Source organism: Coloeus monedula, assembly GCF_965178545.1.
Source record: "Coloeus monedula genome assembly, chromosome: 1".
Lineage (NCBI taxonomy): Eukaryota > Metazoa > Chordata > Aves > Passeriformes > Corvidae > Coloeus > Coloeus monedula.
In genome coordinates, this window is record NC_138781.1 from 19914800 (window position 1) to 19931728 (window position 16929).

Sequence of the window (16929 nt, forward strand, 5' to 3'; positions counted from 1 at the left end):
ATAAATATAAGTAAATGTACACCAGAAACGTTATATTACACTCTGAAAAATAATTTCTCTGTTTAGACTTTGTAATCAAGTTTTTTGCAATGTGCTCAATTTTTATGGATGGAATAGAATTAAAGTCCAAAACATTTGGGCAATAGCTTTCAGCCTGATGTGTTAAAGCAAACAGAGGTCAAATGCAACCACAAATCAAAATAAATTTTGAAGAGGCTTTAGTAACTAACAAACACAGGAGGTGGTTTACACCAACTCTTTTCCTTTGAATAGACATTGATTAAAAGCAGTCAGACCACTCACTTCATTCCAGCTGAGGGAATGATAATGGACCCCATTAAAACCTTTGCCCATGTCACAGAATGTATGACTTTACTAACCAACAGAGCTTAAAAATGGTAATTGCTAACAGATTCATAAAAGACTTAAGGGGCAGGGTATTAGACCTGGGCAGGAACTGCGTGTGTAGGATGAGTAACCAGGTATGCAGAGAGAGGTAAAAATGGGTGTCTCCCTTTAGTCAGGATTTAGTGAGTGGAATTTAATTTCCTTATCCTCCATTTATAATAAGGGCTATAGGTTAAGAGTATACAGATTTCTGTGGAAAGAGATGCTCCACTGAAACTCTTTGTGGCTTTAAAACTGATCTTCATTAAATAGGTCCAGAGCCTTAGGAGAAACTATGTATTTGATTTTATTCCTTGAGAAGCAAAAATTACGGAACTCTTTTCAAATTCTGATCTCCTGATGCCAGACACAGAATATGAATTCATGAGCATTCTAGAAGAATTCTTTAAATTCTAGGCAGTAATTTATGGATCAATTTAATAAAAATAGTTTCTTTCAGCTCATAACTCATCCCTATGGTGCCTTTGTGCACAAACCTGTTTGCTTAATCCTCCCCAGTGTCCTGTCCCTTAGCAGCTCTGAGACTTTTACTGTCACCTCCTTCCAGGCCCTCCTTGAGAATTCTTTCTTCCATGACATCTGTGTAACACTAAACAACTGGTAAAGGATAGACTAAGGCTACTCACCACTGATGTATATTCATTTGGAAAAACACACAAAAATAAGGTTAACATCTAACATATACATGCAGATTTTGAAATGCATCCCATTCCTTCCATATACTGAAAATCTTTAGAAAAATACAGAGTTGAGCTGCCAAGACTTCCATATCACTTAACTATTTTATCTTCCTCCCTTTCCTTAGGTTTCACTGGTTTTATTATCTTTTTTAGCTCATTTGAACGGAAATTTTACAGGTTGTTTTGTACCATACATCCATAAGACTCTGGAGCTCACTGGGACCTCCACAATTTCTCAGATTCAAAATCCCTGAAACCAGATACAGAAATACGAACGCATTAGTATCCTAACGCAACCAAAAATATTAAACTTTCTATTGGCAAAACTTTGCAAAGACATTTCATCACAATAATCTTTGATATGTCCTCCACTTGGAGTTTTATAAAGCTTCTTATTGACGTAACTCTGTTAAAGTGCTTTTCAAAGTAGTGCTCAGCAGGCAGGTGGTATTGTGCAATATGTGTAGTACAAGCTCACATTACAAATGATTTGTCACTCTTAAAACAGAAACTGAAAAAAAGTAGCAAGGCTAATAAAACCTATTTAGTGAGTCTGCCTAAGAAATACATGTTTGTTAGTATGTTGTCTATACATAAATAGCAGCACTATATAAAACACGTTTCTATGACCAGATGGATTTGGATTTGTCTGGTTTTTTGTGATGTTTGTACTCCATGAATCAGTATATAGGCCATACTTAAATACTAGGGCTTGGACTATGCACTTTATTTTCTCATTTATTTGTCTATACACAATTACCTATGCCACAGTTTTCGTATACTACTCAGTGCTTTGAAATTCTGCCAATATTCCTTAAAAAATACTTTAAGAAAGCTGAAAAATAAACACTCTCTGGAGCAAAAGTAAAAAAAAAACCCACACAAACAAAGCAAAAACTCCCAAAACACAACCAAAGACCCAACAAAAAAAAAGGAACAAAATATTCAAGGTATTGAAGTGGAATCACTTCTTAGAGGACATAGCTGTTATGAGTGCAGGGAGCAACAGCATTTACTGCAGCTGGTAAATTAGTTAAAGCCAGGCTATACAGAGCTAGACAATATAACTTTCTTCCCACTTACATGTGATCTGATATGATTCAAACAACAGTCTTTTAATTTCATTTTTTACAGATACCCTGAAAATTCTCTTGTATCAAAAGCCACTGTTTATGTACTCTTTTATATCCATTTAGTAGTACAACATATCTACTTACCTACTCTTCCTTTCTCTACAAAGCCATTTAGTGATGTTTAGAAAAATTATGAGAATTTTATTTCTAGAAAAATAACCTTTTTTCTTGTGTTCCCCACAGTTCATGCTTTGAGCCAAAACCTACCCTTCAATAACGACAACAGTCAGCAGCACTGGGAGGAAAGGCCAGATAACTGACAGCAGAATTTCCCACTCTTAGGTTGTAAAAATGCTTATAAAGCATCAGGGAGAAGGGTAGGAGAGGAAGGACAGTGAATGTTTAAGGGAGCTTCTTGGACGCTGGGCTAGGAGATTGGAGAAAGCATGCACCTGCCATGTATCTTATCCATTTCACTAAAATGATATTCAAAATCAGGCAATGCTGATATTCCCATAATTGAAATAATAAATAAAAAGAACTTCCAGCTAAACTAATTCTTATCACACTACAGTCTTTATATAATGTGCTATTTACAAGGAAATACAAAAAGTATTTCATTCATACAAGTACTACAAAGACTACATGTGACGCAGAACAGCTTTTACACTAGGCAAGGGTATGGAACCTGGAGTCAAAAATAATAGTGAATTTCCCCCCACTCACCAGTGCAACAGGTGTTCAGTGCAAAACAAACTGTGTTCACTCCCTTTGATTTCAATGCATTTTCCCTGGAAAGCTCCTAACAGAGTCACAGTAATTTTTCTATGCTCTTATCAGCAGCACAACAGCTTAGGTGAAGGAAAAGCAGTGAGCTGGCTGCAGAGTGGGAATGCAGAGAATTGGCAAGTGTAGAAAAAGTGGAGAAGCTACAAAAATTTATTTTCCAACAAAATAACTCTCCACAAGCTGTGTAAACTTTTCTTACTAAAACAAATACTCTAAAACACAAAGATTTTACATTTCCAGTGAAACTCACAGTAACATTTGCCTGTTTTTACTCTCCTGAAGTCTCAACATAAGAGCCAGCAGATTTATGCTTTCCCAATTACCTGGGTCACTAAATTCCCTCATATGCCCTGAATGCAATTTGGATTTTTAAATTAAAAGACAGAATGTAGAAATAGATTTGTTGGGCTTTTGAGTAACCTTTGTTTTCTTCAGTAGATTCTCACAGTTTGCTGCCTAACACGCACACGCACACGAACGCCAATCCACCACCCACCCACTCACATACACACCTCCAACATGTGTGCTCTGTTTACTGACAGTAGAACAAAAATTAAGCTGTGCCCATTGCAATTTTGTGACCTGAACAGAGAAGAATAATTTATAGTGGTAAGTTCATTATCTTTACCATAACTTTAAAATGCAAAATTGGGTTTGCAAGGACAGCATAAGAGTTACACCCGTTATCTCAAGCACTCATCCATATTTACAGTAAGTATAAGCTTTCTGCTACAGAAGAAAAAGTATTTAGATTGAACACTGTTACAGATTTCCTAAGTGAGGCTAGTTCCAGTTGCCAGTAATTCAAAAGCAAATCTGCTGACTTGGCATTAGGACTCTAAAACAGTGTGATCAAACTTATATAGTAAGAAGGTGTCTGCAGAAATAACATTTATAAACTGTATATACAGTACACAGTACCAGTACATAGAAAATAGATTTTGACTCCATGATCCCCTGTGTGTAAGGCAAGACTGAATTCTGTCTTCATACGGAGACCACCAGAGGTACAAGCAACAGAGTGGTGCTTAAATCAATATGCAAATCAAGGTGCATCCAAATTAAAAATCAGAGCAGACAAAAAGTTTTAGATTCTTTTATGTGCTGATCCTGGCTTGCGGAATACATGGGAAGTTATTAAACATCAAATGTACCTTTTTTTTAAAAAACACTAACAACACCTTGATGGCAACAGATATTGTTCAAGTGGCAGCTACCAAAAACAGCTTGAAAAATGTCATAGTACAACATCAGGAGCTCTTCAGTTGTACTACACTAATTCATATAGCACTAACCAAAAAAATAAGTATATGAATATTCTATTTCATGCTATTGCTATGCAAGCAACAGCAATACAAATCAGCATACAGAAGGATACCATATGTTCTGCAAAGAAGAACCCAAGATATTTTCAAGGGGCATTGTTACAAGACTTCAAAGAAACACAAGACTGCCAGAGGCAAAAGTTACTGACGGATGTAAACATCCCTGTTCCACTCTCCCGCATCGTTACGTTTTTTCGATATCACTTCCCCATCCTTGTCACAATATTGGTCCCTTGATTTATGACGACTGCGCTGTTTGTTGCATTCATTGTGGTCCTGCTCGCGGTCTCTCTCCTTTGAGCGATGCCGGGATTCTCTGTGTCTGTGATCACTGATCCCATGGGACTCGTCTCTGTGATTATGATCCCTGTGAGAATCATAGTGGTCACCATGCTCATGTGAGTAGTCCTCCTTTGGCTCTACATAAGCTGAATCTCTGCTGTCTTGTGTTTCTGAGTCAAAAGTTTCTTGCCTGTGAAGGCCTCTGCCACCACTGCGATGGTTGTGGTGTTGGCTGGAGGAAGAGCGGTGCTGGGATTTCTTGATGGGTTCCACCCGTGCTTCCTCTTCAATGTGGGAACCGCTGCGCTCAGGGACCGAGTGGTCATTCCTCTGGTCTCCTTGAGATCCCTGCTACCAGAACCAGCAGTAAGGTCATGAGGTACACACTGAAAAATTTCCCCCACTATCAAATTCAACTAGAAAGTACCATGAAACCAATAAAATTTTAAGTACAAAACAATCCACTTTGAATCTAAACTAGGAAAAAAACCCATTAGTATTCAACTTTTACTGAAAATTCAGTATTATAATACAAACAATTCTTTTTACTCTCATCAGAATGTAGGGTGGCACTTGGGTGGCACCTTCTCATTTCTTGTGATGTTTCTGACTACTCCAGTTAGCAGTAATTGCCTCCACCCTCCAAAGAAAAAGAGAGCATGCAGAAACAGGACAAACTACAGAAAAATTGAAGAGGAGATACCATGCCAGGAGAGGGCAGATATCAGTTAAGAGTTTACAGATGCGTGTCTGGAAACAGCTGCTATGGGAAAGTGATTTTAGAGGGCTGAGGAGGTGGATTCCAGCAAAGAACCAAAGTACAAAACCTTGGCTCTTTTAGAGGAACTTTTTTTTAAGGAAAAAAAATGCAAGTGAATCTGGTATGAATAAAGTTTGTATTATGATACTAAATAGTATCACTGACCGTCTGTTTTCTCAGCAATAATTTCATTTCTTGTTGGTAATGAAAAATTAAACATTGACCTCATAATTTTAAGAGCTCAAGAATAGAGCCCCTTGCCAAGAAAAGCAGGAGGAGAGTGATATTATCACATACAAAATTTCCTAACACACCACTGCTATTAAAAGACCAAAATAAAAATTACCAGGTAATAAACCTACTCTTCACCCGCATAAATGCTTTGAAATCACTGCAAAATGAACAAGTGGCATTATTTAACTCATTTGGGGGTTTCATTACATTAACCTGCTTTTATTGCCAAACTGCAGCCAAAAACTTTTCAAGCTTAATTGCAAAAATTTAAATAGTTAATACTGAAATTGAAATATACTTCTCACATGAGGTGAAGAATGTCACGACAAAATCATCTCTGCTGCCACAAAATTAATGTAGATTTTACCAGAGTTATATAGGCATTTGTTTGTGAGACTGTTCTGAATTTAACAAAGTTAGTCTTAAGTTTGCCCTTCTATGTGCAGAGTTGTCTAAAAATAAGGATTGCCTCCAGGTCAGCTCAGGACGTATCTTCTTTCTGTCTTTCTATTTTGTGGAAAAGAGCTAGGGGAAGGAGGAAATTTTGTCCTTCAGCCACAGATCCTGGCAGGTGGGTTTCCTAGCAACCCAAAAAGTAAAATTCCAGGAAATTGGAATGGAAAATAATCTGTATTTAATCAGAAACTTATAAAAAGCGGCATGTTTCAAATCAGCAATTTGGTAAATTTAACAAATCCTAATTTTCTAAGACAACACTTTGTTACGTCAACTTCTGACAGACTAGCTGGGTTGCTCCATGTGTTCCTAATTTGAAACAAATGGCATAGATGAGAACAAGGTAAGAGGAATAGCAGTCAAACTTCTTGTTTATTCTTGTTTTTGTGGTTCTCAAGATGATTCTGATTTGCCAGAGAGGAGTATAGTAACTGTAAACATGAACAGATCTGTTCAAGGCAAAATGAAATGACTCAACAGAGGTGAATTGTAAATGAAATCGAGTGAAAAGCGAAAGAGTCCAAAGCAACACCTGCTTTGGATGTGTAAACACAACTTTTATCAGTTCATCACCATGACTGGTTTTAAGGCACTTAGACATGGTATATATGTGAAACCCTATAATTCTCATGTGGTCAAATGCCACATATGCATGTACCTTTATATAATGACTAATAAAATCTGTCATTGATGTGGTTTGAGAACAAATGCAAAATTTGAACCTGCTTTGAACACAGTGCTACTTTTACAAGCTCAGATAATCTTCTCTGCTATGATGAGCACATGTGAAGGAGCACAATGAATAAATTTAGAACCAATACTTGCAATTTCAGAATAGGGCTGTTGGGATTTATAGGCAAATTCATTGACAGTAACTTTCCTTAAATATTACAGGGACACCAAACAGCTAATGTCTGAATCTGGATTAGATTTTGAATTTTGAATTTATGAATGCAGCTTTTTGATTCATAACCAAATTTGGGCTTTGATTTGGAATAGATTCTGCAGTGCAGGAATTTTATGGTCCAATCTCATAAGTTTTTTTGTCTAAAATAGAGAAAGTTTGAGATAATCCTATTTCAGTACTCAGTGTGTACTTCCAAAGAAGTAAGGGTTCTTGGAATGAAGTTTAAACAGTGTTGAAAGAGGAGAGAGAAGCCTTTGCCCTCTGAGTGAATTTGCCTTGCTCCCTATTTCCAGTGGTCCCTGATCACCTGCACCATATGTGTGTGAGGTGGCTCCAGACCTTTTGGAATTAGCCAACTATTTCCATACAAGTTTGTTCCAAAGCTCTCCCTCAGACAGACAGGAGGTGTAAGGTCTTTGCCGATTTCATTTCAAACCATCCCAGGAGGCCTCACGCCTTTAAACACCTCGTGCCATGCAACGCACACAGGCAGCATCATGCTGTAAAAATGCCACTCTGGCAGCTGGAAACACAAATCCCTCCTTACAATGCACTCTGGGGACTAAAAAACCACAAACCCCAAATATGTTTCATGGCAAAGGGGCACTGCATTGGCCCCAGGGGAGGATGACTCCAATGCTCTGCAGGGCGGGCGTGGCTCCCCCAGGCCAAACAGCTGGTGGCTTGGCTTTTCCCTGCAGAGCAGCCCAGAAAAACAGCAGAGGCATAGACTTTAAATTCTCTAAACACAGGCTCTTAACACTGTTGAAAGAATGGGTTCAGCCACCATGATTAAAAAACAGACCCGCTCTGTGCCAAGGCAGTGACAGGCTCAGGTTTAAGATGTCAGCTGAACATTTATCGTAGGAAAATGAAACCAAAGGAACGTAAAACTTTTATGTTCCATAAGAGATCCCCACTGATTCACACTTCTGTATTAGTAGACCTACAAACAAACTGTGAAACTGCAAATACACTCTCATTTTTAGTCCTTAAATAAAAATCTGTTAGTTTGTAAGGAGATAGCACAGCATTCAGAAAAGTGTTATTAAAACTGCATAGATCCTCCAGAGAATGTGGTTAATACAATGAGTATGTGAGCTCTAAATCCACACCCAAAAAGCATAAAAAACTTGAGCAAAATAATTTAAAAGTCTACAAAGCAAAGAAAGTTTATCTAGCAAGGCTGCACACAACAATACTGAATTTCATACTCAGAAATTCTTCCAGCTCACAATTTTTTCAAGGTGTTTCAGCTCTGAGGACAGAAAAAAAGGCAGAAATGAGCTATAGCTTACAGTCTCTTTTCTTGCAATTGTGTCTGAAAGCAAGAGAAGGAGATACCCTTCGAGATGGCTAAAGAAATTATTCTTGTTAAAGAACAAACCTGTCAAGTCTGTGGTTTTCTAATGAGAACTAAATTACTTGACACAAAAACACTGTTTTGCAAAACAATAACAAAGATTACTTTTTTGCATTTTAATTTAGGGGCAGATCCATTTTTTTTTATTTGATTTTCTAAGAGGAGGTGTTTTTCTTAGCCAGAGTTATGAATTGTAATTTGCATATGGATATAACTTATGGGCATATAAGGAACTTAGGTAGAAATTTAGATGTGGTGAGCCATTATTTGATCTGGGACAGATGTATTTTAACCTCCTCTGTTATCTTCTCAGCCTCAAGGCATCACTCACTACTTATAATGAAGTATCATCTTGAAACACTTCATTTCATATCATGCAACACACATCCAAAGGAAAGCATCTCCTTATGCAGAACACCTCAATAAAATTATACAACCCAAAAGTTGAAGGAGAATAGAGGGGACATAATATGCCCGTATCAACAGGTACATCAGTGCAGAGGCAGGAATAAAGCCTGCTTTTCCCAGCTCACTGGAGAACTGGAGAGTGTCCTCACTGTTCAGAAGATAGAGCCTCTCAAGGTCTTTCTGCACAATGTGCAGTGCAGTGGGACTTGAATTTGACCTAGGAGTTCAGCTTGAAGGAAATCTGTACTTTTCACAGCAATGTCCAATGAATAAAAGAACAAAAGAAACACTGGAAGGGTCACTTTGACCTAGAATCTTCACTAATACAGTCAGTCATTCTCAACCTCTACAACTCTACAGCCTGTGGGAAGATTGGAACAGATTTCCCTCCAACATTTGTGGATCTGGCCTGTAGACAACCCAATTTGTCATGCAGGGCCTCTGGGGCTGGGATTTGCCTATTAGCAATAGTATGCCCATCAGTCAGAAAGTTACCAGAGGCTGGAATGTGCAGTCTTAGTCTAGTTTTATTTCTCTGATTGGATTACATATGGCCAGCTATAAAAATGCTTGTGGCTGGTACAAATATTACTGGCACAGCGGTGTCCTGGGCACAATAAAACCTGAAGTATTCCACTTCACATCAACATATGTTTTCTGTCAGGCCAGCTTAGTCCTTGGAATCAAAACCAGCCCCCTAGTCAACACACAAACACATGCTACCATGAATACAATAGCAATAACAGTGACATGCTTGTATTTGCCTTTTATATGGAAAATGGGTGAACGTCTACTGGAAAAGCTTTTACTCTATCAACAGCAGTAAAACATATTCAGCGTATTCTAATATCAGCCTAACACTGTGCTTTGGAAGGAGAAGTTGACAGAAGAAAAAGAAGAGATGGCATAAAAACTGTACCTGTAAATTAATATTTGGACCTGGGCTAATAGAAAGAGTGGCTGTTGCAAGTGTGCGAGTGAGAAGCTGGTTAGGAGGATTGCTGCTAGGTGGATGTGTGGCCTTCCAGTAGGCTTCCAGATAGTCAGCAAGGTGCTCACAAGCATCTTCAAGCTGGTTCTCATCAAGAATTACATCGAACATTTCCTGATAAAGGAAAGGTTTTAGTGAGAATAATCACCAGGTAAAGGGAGATCAGCTAGAGACAATGATCATGCTTTTCATTAATGAAAAATGAACCACATTTTTAGTACTTGTATTAAGATATTTTGCCTTTTTTTATTTGTGTTTGTTTTTCTGAATGCATTTCACACAAAAGACTGTAATCATAACTAGCACTAATGTTACACTTGGCTAAAGCAAGGCCTTGTGACTTCCACATAGTAATGCACCAACAGTCAAAGAAGACGGGAGGAAGCAGCTTGAACAAATCTTAAATATACAGAAAGAAGGGATAAACATTGAAGAATTAACTATTGAAAAAAATGGAATGGCAAGAAAGGGAGTCAATCCCCCTATCTAGAATAACTAAGAGAAAACTAAGGCAAACTAAGACCAATAACTAAAACAGTAAGAATACAGATCATTCAGTTTCCAAGTGTCATACAAATATTAGGTAAGAGATTAGTCACACTGTCTAATTTTAGACTTCTAAAGTTAGGAAGTGAGTTTCATCTATTTCCTCCCTGGTCAGGGAGCAGAAGGCAGCTTTGAGGGCCTATGCAGGTCTCCAGCATTCTTCATTGACTTCCTGGAGACCTGAGCAACTCTTAACTGAGATGCTTGAACTGAAATGATGAGGACATTCCCTTCACTCAGCTCCATAACTATGGCAAATTATATCTGCAACTGAACTGTACTCTCATCTTCTGTTTTCTCACCCATACTCTTGACAGCTGACTATGCAGGTAGCAATGCATGCCAGGTTTAAAACACAGTTGGGGTCTCATCACCTCCACTTTATAGGTGGAAATTGAGAGAATTTGCTTCAGTGCACATCTGAAGAAGAACTACAGAGCTGTCAGCTATGCAGTACCACTCAACTCTGCCAAAACCCTGACCAAGAACATCAACAGTGGTGGGCTGTGGTGACAGATGCCCCAGAGGAACTACACAAACCACTGGCCTTACCCTACACTACCAGAGATAAAGCACAGTCACTAAGAGGGTTCATTTTTAGACCAATAACTCCCTAAAAATTATCAAGTAAAACAAATGTTCAGTTTACTGAAGCACTGACTGTATCAGCACACATCCTAATAACTGATTGTGACTAGGACTCTTTTTCGCCTGCACCCTTGTGCAGAGCTGCAAGACTTCAGGAGGTGTTCTGCAAAAAGCAATAGTGAAATATGGCCAGAAGAGGGCAAACATTCCCGAAAATTATGTAATTAACCTCGTGCTTGAAAAGAAAGGCACCTTTCAGTGACAAGACAAATTAACAGTAACTCACAGGAGGACACTGTGCCAGTTTATCAGCTGCCACCATCTGAACATTAAGGTGTTTGGCCTGAGATTTCCCTCGGGATTTTATCAACCTCTGTAAAACCTGTGAAAAATAAGACATTAAAAAAAAGTGAGCAGGCTCAGACTTAATATACATATATAACCACTTAAAATGTTTACATTTGAAACTGCTCACATGAGCAGAGCAAATTCTTCATTTGCTGGTTTCAAGAACATTTCCCATGCTCCCTCATCCAGAATGAGCTAATTTTAATTTACATCCAAATATCTCCTTTCCTTTACAAGCACTAAAAAGTTCCCCTCCTGCCTTTTTTACGCTGCTTCTGGTTTCATTTTTTCTAAGTTGAATTTTTAAATTGATCTCCTGCGTTCTCTTCCCACAAATTCATTCTTCTCTTTTGAACGCCTCTTCGCAAGGTCTGTGCATGTTTTTTTACACACAATGAAAGAGTATATTATCAGATGTTAAACTTTAGCAATCAGTCCGATACTCATTCTGTGTTCATTTCTGTATTATTTTGATTTAACGAACCATGAGCACTACTACTACTTACGTGATTGATACTAAAAGTGCAATCCCAATTAAAAAACCCATTGGAGCTACAGCATCTTTTCCAAAACGGGTTTTGGTAACATTGGAGCTCAGATACTTTTTTGATTATTAATACTTCACTATCCAAAGGGAAGCAGTAACAATATATAGCTCTGAACCTAAATGAGGACATGTGATTATCTGCATTTAAGGCCCCAAAAAAAAGACTGAAAGAACATAAAGGTATCTAAAATATTTACCTTAGGAGAAGAAATCTTTACATATACTATAATGGGAGCCAGAGAGGTTTTGCTCAGTTGAGCTGGGTGGTTAATGGTATCAGCATCAAGCACTACCAGCTGCAGTGTCCTGGCTAATTCAAAAATCCGTTCAATTTCACTTTGAACTTCAGCTGCAGAGAAGTAGAAAATTAAAAGTTATGAAAATACTAAGAGGTGATTAGTTTTAAGAAATGTGACAATGTAGTAGACTGGCGTGTTGCTCCTCCTCTGGCTGCAGGAGTTGTTATCTGTGCATGTCCCTGGCACAGTAGGGTAATGAATACAGCGTTAATGGGAGCGTTTCACCCCGGCTTTGCTGCCCTTGCAGGCACTGCCTGCCTCTCCCACCTCACCAATTCCTGCTATTCCAAGCTGGAGAGATACTGGTAACACCTTCTTACATGACCCCAGACCAGACCAAGAAAAAGGGGTACAAATGCTTGCTGCATCAAATGGTAACTGTACTATGCCACAAATCTGCTACACGTAAATAATGTCAGCTCAGACTTGAATCTTACCCAATAACCAGTTTGCTCAAACTGGAGTGCCTGAGATAGGCATTAGGAAGTACTGATTACTATGTTAGCAGGAACTATTGTTTTCCCATTTAGTTCAACTTATCAAAGCTCAGGAAAACAGTTTTCTTCTACTGGCCTCAGTATGGTACCATGTAAAAATTTCATTATTATGTGTAAAATACTTTTATAAGAGAAACTAACTGAATTATCTAAATAATGCCATGGTATCCTCTTCACAACCCCAGGAGCTGTGGAAAGCTGCTTTTCCAAGAGAAAAATCATCTTTTCTTCTGGTAGTCATGCTCCCAGCTCCTCGGCACCCTGTCTGATTGGCAGTACTTTCCAGGGCAAACCTCTCCAAGACAGATGGGCTGCATCCGCTTTCACAAGTGGTATAGAAACTGTCTTCATTCCCCAATGAAACAAAACTACATCTTATAATAGCAAAATCATCTTTGAAATGAAATCACATTTTCCTGTTCAAATCTTGCTATCAACTGATTTCACAGAGGAATTAGAGAAGCTGCGTGATTTGTGCAAGTCTATAAAGAAAGTCATCGGGCCAGACAAGACTAATTCATACAGGTTTCCCTTTAAAGGTTGTGCACGCTTCATGAACCAAAACCAGATTCAATATCTAGCCCATTCAAAGAAAATATAAGAAGACAACCAACAGAGACTTAAAGGTCATGAAGAGGTACCAAAAATTTAATAAGAGAGTTCCTTGAAATTACGTTATCAGCCTTTTATCTATTTTGCTGGCAAAAGCTTCACTTTAGCTTGAAAACACAACCTATCTGATCTGCATAGAGAGAGTTTTCTATACCAAATGGTCTCTTTCAAGAGATATGAAGAGATTGATTTTTGCTATCTTAGAATAGCAACTGAATAAATCGGGTACTATAAAAAGGTTGCAAAATTTCCAAGAGAGAGCAAGGCATCCCAGCTAGTATTTTGGTTCCAAATCAATAGGTGATTGCTATGGCCATTTTATAAATCAAGTAACATCTAAATGGTCCTCAGAAAATCTATGTATGATGTCCTTTATTGGAGGAGGTTGACATTGCTTTGGATCTACTAGAGATCACTTCCAACTGTTTGTGGTTATCTGCAGTTTGGGGTGAGCACATGCAATCAGTGGTTTACAGCAGGGAACGTAATGCAGAGATGTGCACGGTGTGGTATGGAAAGCATTGATGCATGCTTTCCTGCTGGCCAATAAAAGCACTGTGGTCCTGTTGCTGTCTGAATTACGACCACATTGTTTTAAGACAGAACTTCTGATGGTTCTTGGCGCATTCACAATTACATTTTCTACAACTTTGTTGCATAGAGGTACTTCTGAAATCACTGAATACCCCTGTCTCAGAGTTCTAGTAGAAGACACTTAAGAATCCATCCCTAATTTAAGTTCAAATGACAACTAGAATAAACATATCAGAGACAATTTGTTACACTGTTCTGATGATGAGTTTGGATTGCTTTCTTGCAATTTCAAACCAGTCTCAACACTTTAGTCAGAATAACAATATTAATTAACATATCATTTTAAGACCATTCCAGACTGCTAAAAAATTTTTGTTCAAGACAATTTAAAACCAGCAAAATCTGTCTCTATGCCATTGTATCATAATTTTGTCTGGGGAAGCAGTATTTGCTACACTGCTGGAAGCACTTTTTTTGCCAGTAGAGAACACACCTCTCTGGACTACATTTCCTGCTGTACTTTTTGAAACACCTATTGCCAGGGCAGAGTATTCCTCAGGGTATGTTCTATTGTGAAACACACCCAGGGCAACAACTGCAGGTAACTATGGTCCTATGAACCCATAGTTTCCACTTGAGTCTGAAGATGGAGAGGTATCATTTTCTTCAACTAAAATGTATTTCGGTACTTATTTTTCTTAACTTGAGTATAGGAGAAAAGTTCAAGGAACTACACTGCATGACTGGTGAGCTAATATATGTGGCTCTACCTCTTCAGTCAAGAATGGATGGGAAAAATGCCACAGGGATAGCTGAAGAGGTCCTGAGCTCCTCTTCCTTAGAGTACTTCTTCAGCTTCTGGAAAAAACCTTAATTCTGCTTGAAATCTTCTTTGAATTCTAACTTTACATCTAAGATTTTTGTAATTACTTACATAATAGTAGTTTCTCTTTTTAGATGACAAAGGCTTTATCCACTGCTACTGCTTTGGTTTTCATTTTTCTTTAACAATATCTCTCGAACCCCAAATTCTCTATCTGTAAAAATTCCTTCACAACAAGACATTCAACACAAATTTTATCTCAGACTTTTGCCCAAAGTAAGCAAAGAACTCAAAAAGTCATGTGGGGATAGTAACACAAATGTCACTGGTAGTTAAAATAGGGAGCTGAGAACAGTGACAGTAGGGTATCTTCAAAGCAGCACAGTAATAGCTTTGCAATCTTCCCACCTCCATGAATACCATCTATTTATAATAATGTCCCTTCTTATGTACTGGAGAGGCATAAGAGTGAAGTTATAACACTAAACTCCAATAAATTGTATTTGCCAATCATAATCAGAGGCATAAAAATAATCAGAACTACTGTGACAATCATCGTGATATGCTGACAGCCCAGCTACAAAATTCAAACCCCGAAATCAGCTACCAAATTTTAAAGTGACCCTTACAATCTATTTTATATGGTCTCCTTGGTAACCAGAAAATGAACATATTTTAAATGACAGGAGCACTCAACTATTTATTCCATACAATAAGGAGTCAGCTCTAAGAAACAGTAACATCTCCCAGACAACTTTAAATACAGCACATTTAAACTTACTTCCAAATATTAATTCCCAATATCACTACTGTACCTTGAACAGAAATTCAGTGCCGTGAGAGCACAAGTAAATGGCTTTCCCATTACGGGGGCAGACAAACATTCCTTACACCAGTTGGACCTTACAGGTGAATTCCAAGAAAAAATCTTTCCCAGTTTACTACAATAATCTCACCTAAAATACAGGCAAAGATACAACACCACCTCATTTTATCTCTGTCAATTCACTAATAACATGACAAGCTATGGTGGAACTTAGGGTCACTTATATAATGCCATGGTAAAAGAACATTCTCTATGCTACACAGTGGAGAAACACAACCCTCCTGCAAACCTGGGCTGCACCCATAGCAGCCAGGAGTCACTGGGACACTCAGCTTGCCAGAGCAGCAGCTACACCAGCAATTTGTTTCAGCAAGACCCTGATGAGATAGCAGTTCCATGACAGGGAGGAGATGCAGAATGGATATGCATCTGGCCTGCAAAGGCCCACGTGAAGCACAAAATACTGCTTAGATACAGCAAAGAGATTTTGATGTTCACAAGGAGCAGTGAAGTTCAAATACTCTCAACTGAGCACAGTATGATTTTTATATCCTATTAAATTTGACTTTGTCTCCTGTCTATGGTATTGGTGGCTCTGTTTTGTTCATAGAAACAGGTATGTAAATTATGATTTCAACTGAAACAGGCACAGAGACAAAGCATTCCAGTTTTTTTAAACAGGGCTCCTGATATTACAGACATATGGAATGAAAAGAACACACCTATGTCAATGTATGCAATACAAAATGATTAGCAACACCTTACACAAAAGGCTTTGAAATAATTTTGTAAATTAAGAAGAACAGCCATCAGAAGCCATGATTTTTTTATGCTAATTCTTTTCTACAAACACAGTTACTGAAAAATAATTAATCACTGAATTCCATGAATGTAATAATGAGAAGTTTAAGGCAACCTCATGATTTCCATAACAAAGGTGAAAGAAAAAAATATGTTTTTTATCCCAGTCACTTAAAACCATGTAGAATGTCTTGCACCAAAAAAACTGCTAGAAATGAGTAAAGGTCATATCTGACATCCAAGAAAATTAAAAAAGAAAAAAAAGGAAGTGATAATTATTGCCCCGCACAAGTCTCTATTAAGAACAAAATCATGAGCTTGACTGACAGAACTAAAATTTTAAATTTTAATTTGTGAGCATGTGTGTGTATACACATGCTTATATTGAGTGAAAAAATCATAGTGTCTCCATGGGGTACTGCTGTAAGCAGAATGCAGGCACTCAGCCACAGCAGGCTATCCTGGACTGTGCCAGGGATCTGTGCTCCCTGGAAACAAAGCAAAGAGGCCGAGATGTTACTGATGTTCCAGTAAGTTACATGGACTTTGAGCACAGCAGAGCAGGTTAAGAAGGCACCCCACAGGTATATAAGCATTTGGCTTCCTTCTTCTCATCTTCCTTTCCTCCCCTCAAGCAGCAATGGCTGCTCTGGGCAGGCAGGGAGCTAACAGGGGGCTCCTGCTGGGCAGGGGACAGCAGGCTCCACTCCTTCCCCCGCCAGGGAGGTTCAGTCCCACAGTCTCCAGGCAGGACTACATGTCCCACCTCACACCATGGGGCATCCCAGTGCTGGGGAGCAGAATGCTTTGTGCCTCTGCTCCAGCATATCCA

At 38.4% G+C, this 16929-nt stretch overlaps 1 protein-coding gene across 7 annotated transcripts in view; it reads right to left on the minus strand.

Annotated features, from left to right (window-relative positions):
• Positions 1–4416: 4416 nt before the first annotated feature.
• Positions 4417–16929, minus strand: part of CACNB2 (calcium voltage-gated channel auxiliary subunit beta 2) — a gene marked incomplete at both ends in the record, with an annotated part of 243356 nt that continues 230843 nt past the window's right edge. For all 7 annotated transcript variants that reach the window (XM_082298428.1, XM_082298424.1, XM_082298430.1 and 4 more), the window contains 4 exons: positions 4417–4905; positions 9605–9790; positions 11097–11192; positions 11903–12054. In XM_082298428.1, coding sequence (XP_082154554.1) covers positions 4417–4905; positions 9605–9790; positions 11097–11192; positions 11903–12054 — 923 coding nt within the window. The remainder of the gene's footprint in view (positions 4906–9604; positions 9791–11096; positions 11193–11902; positions 12055–16929) is intronic.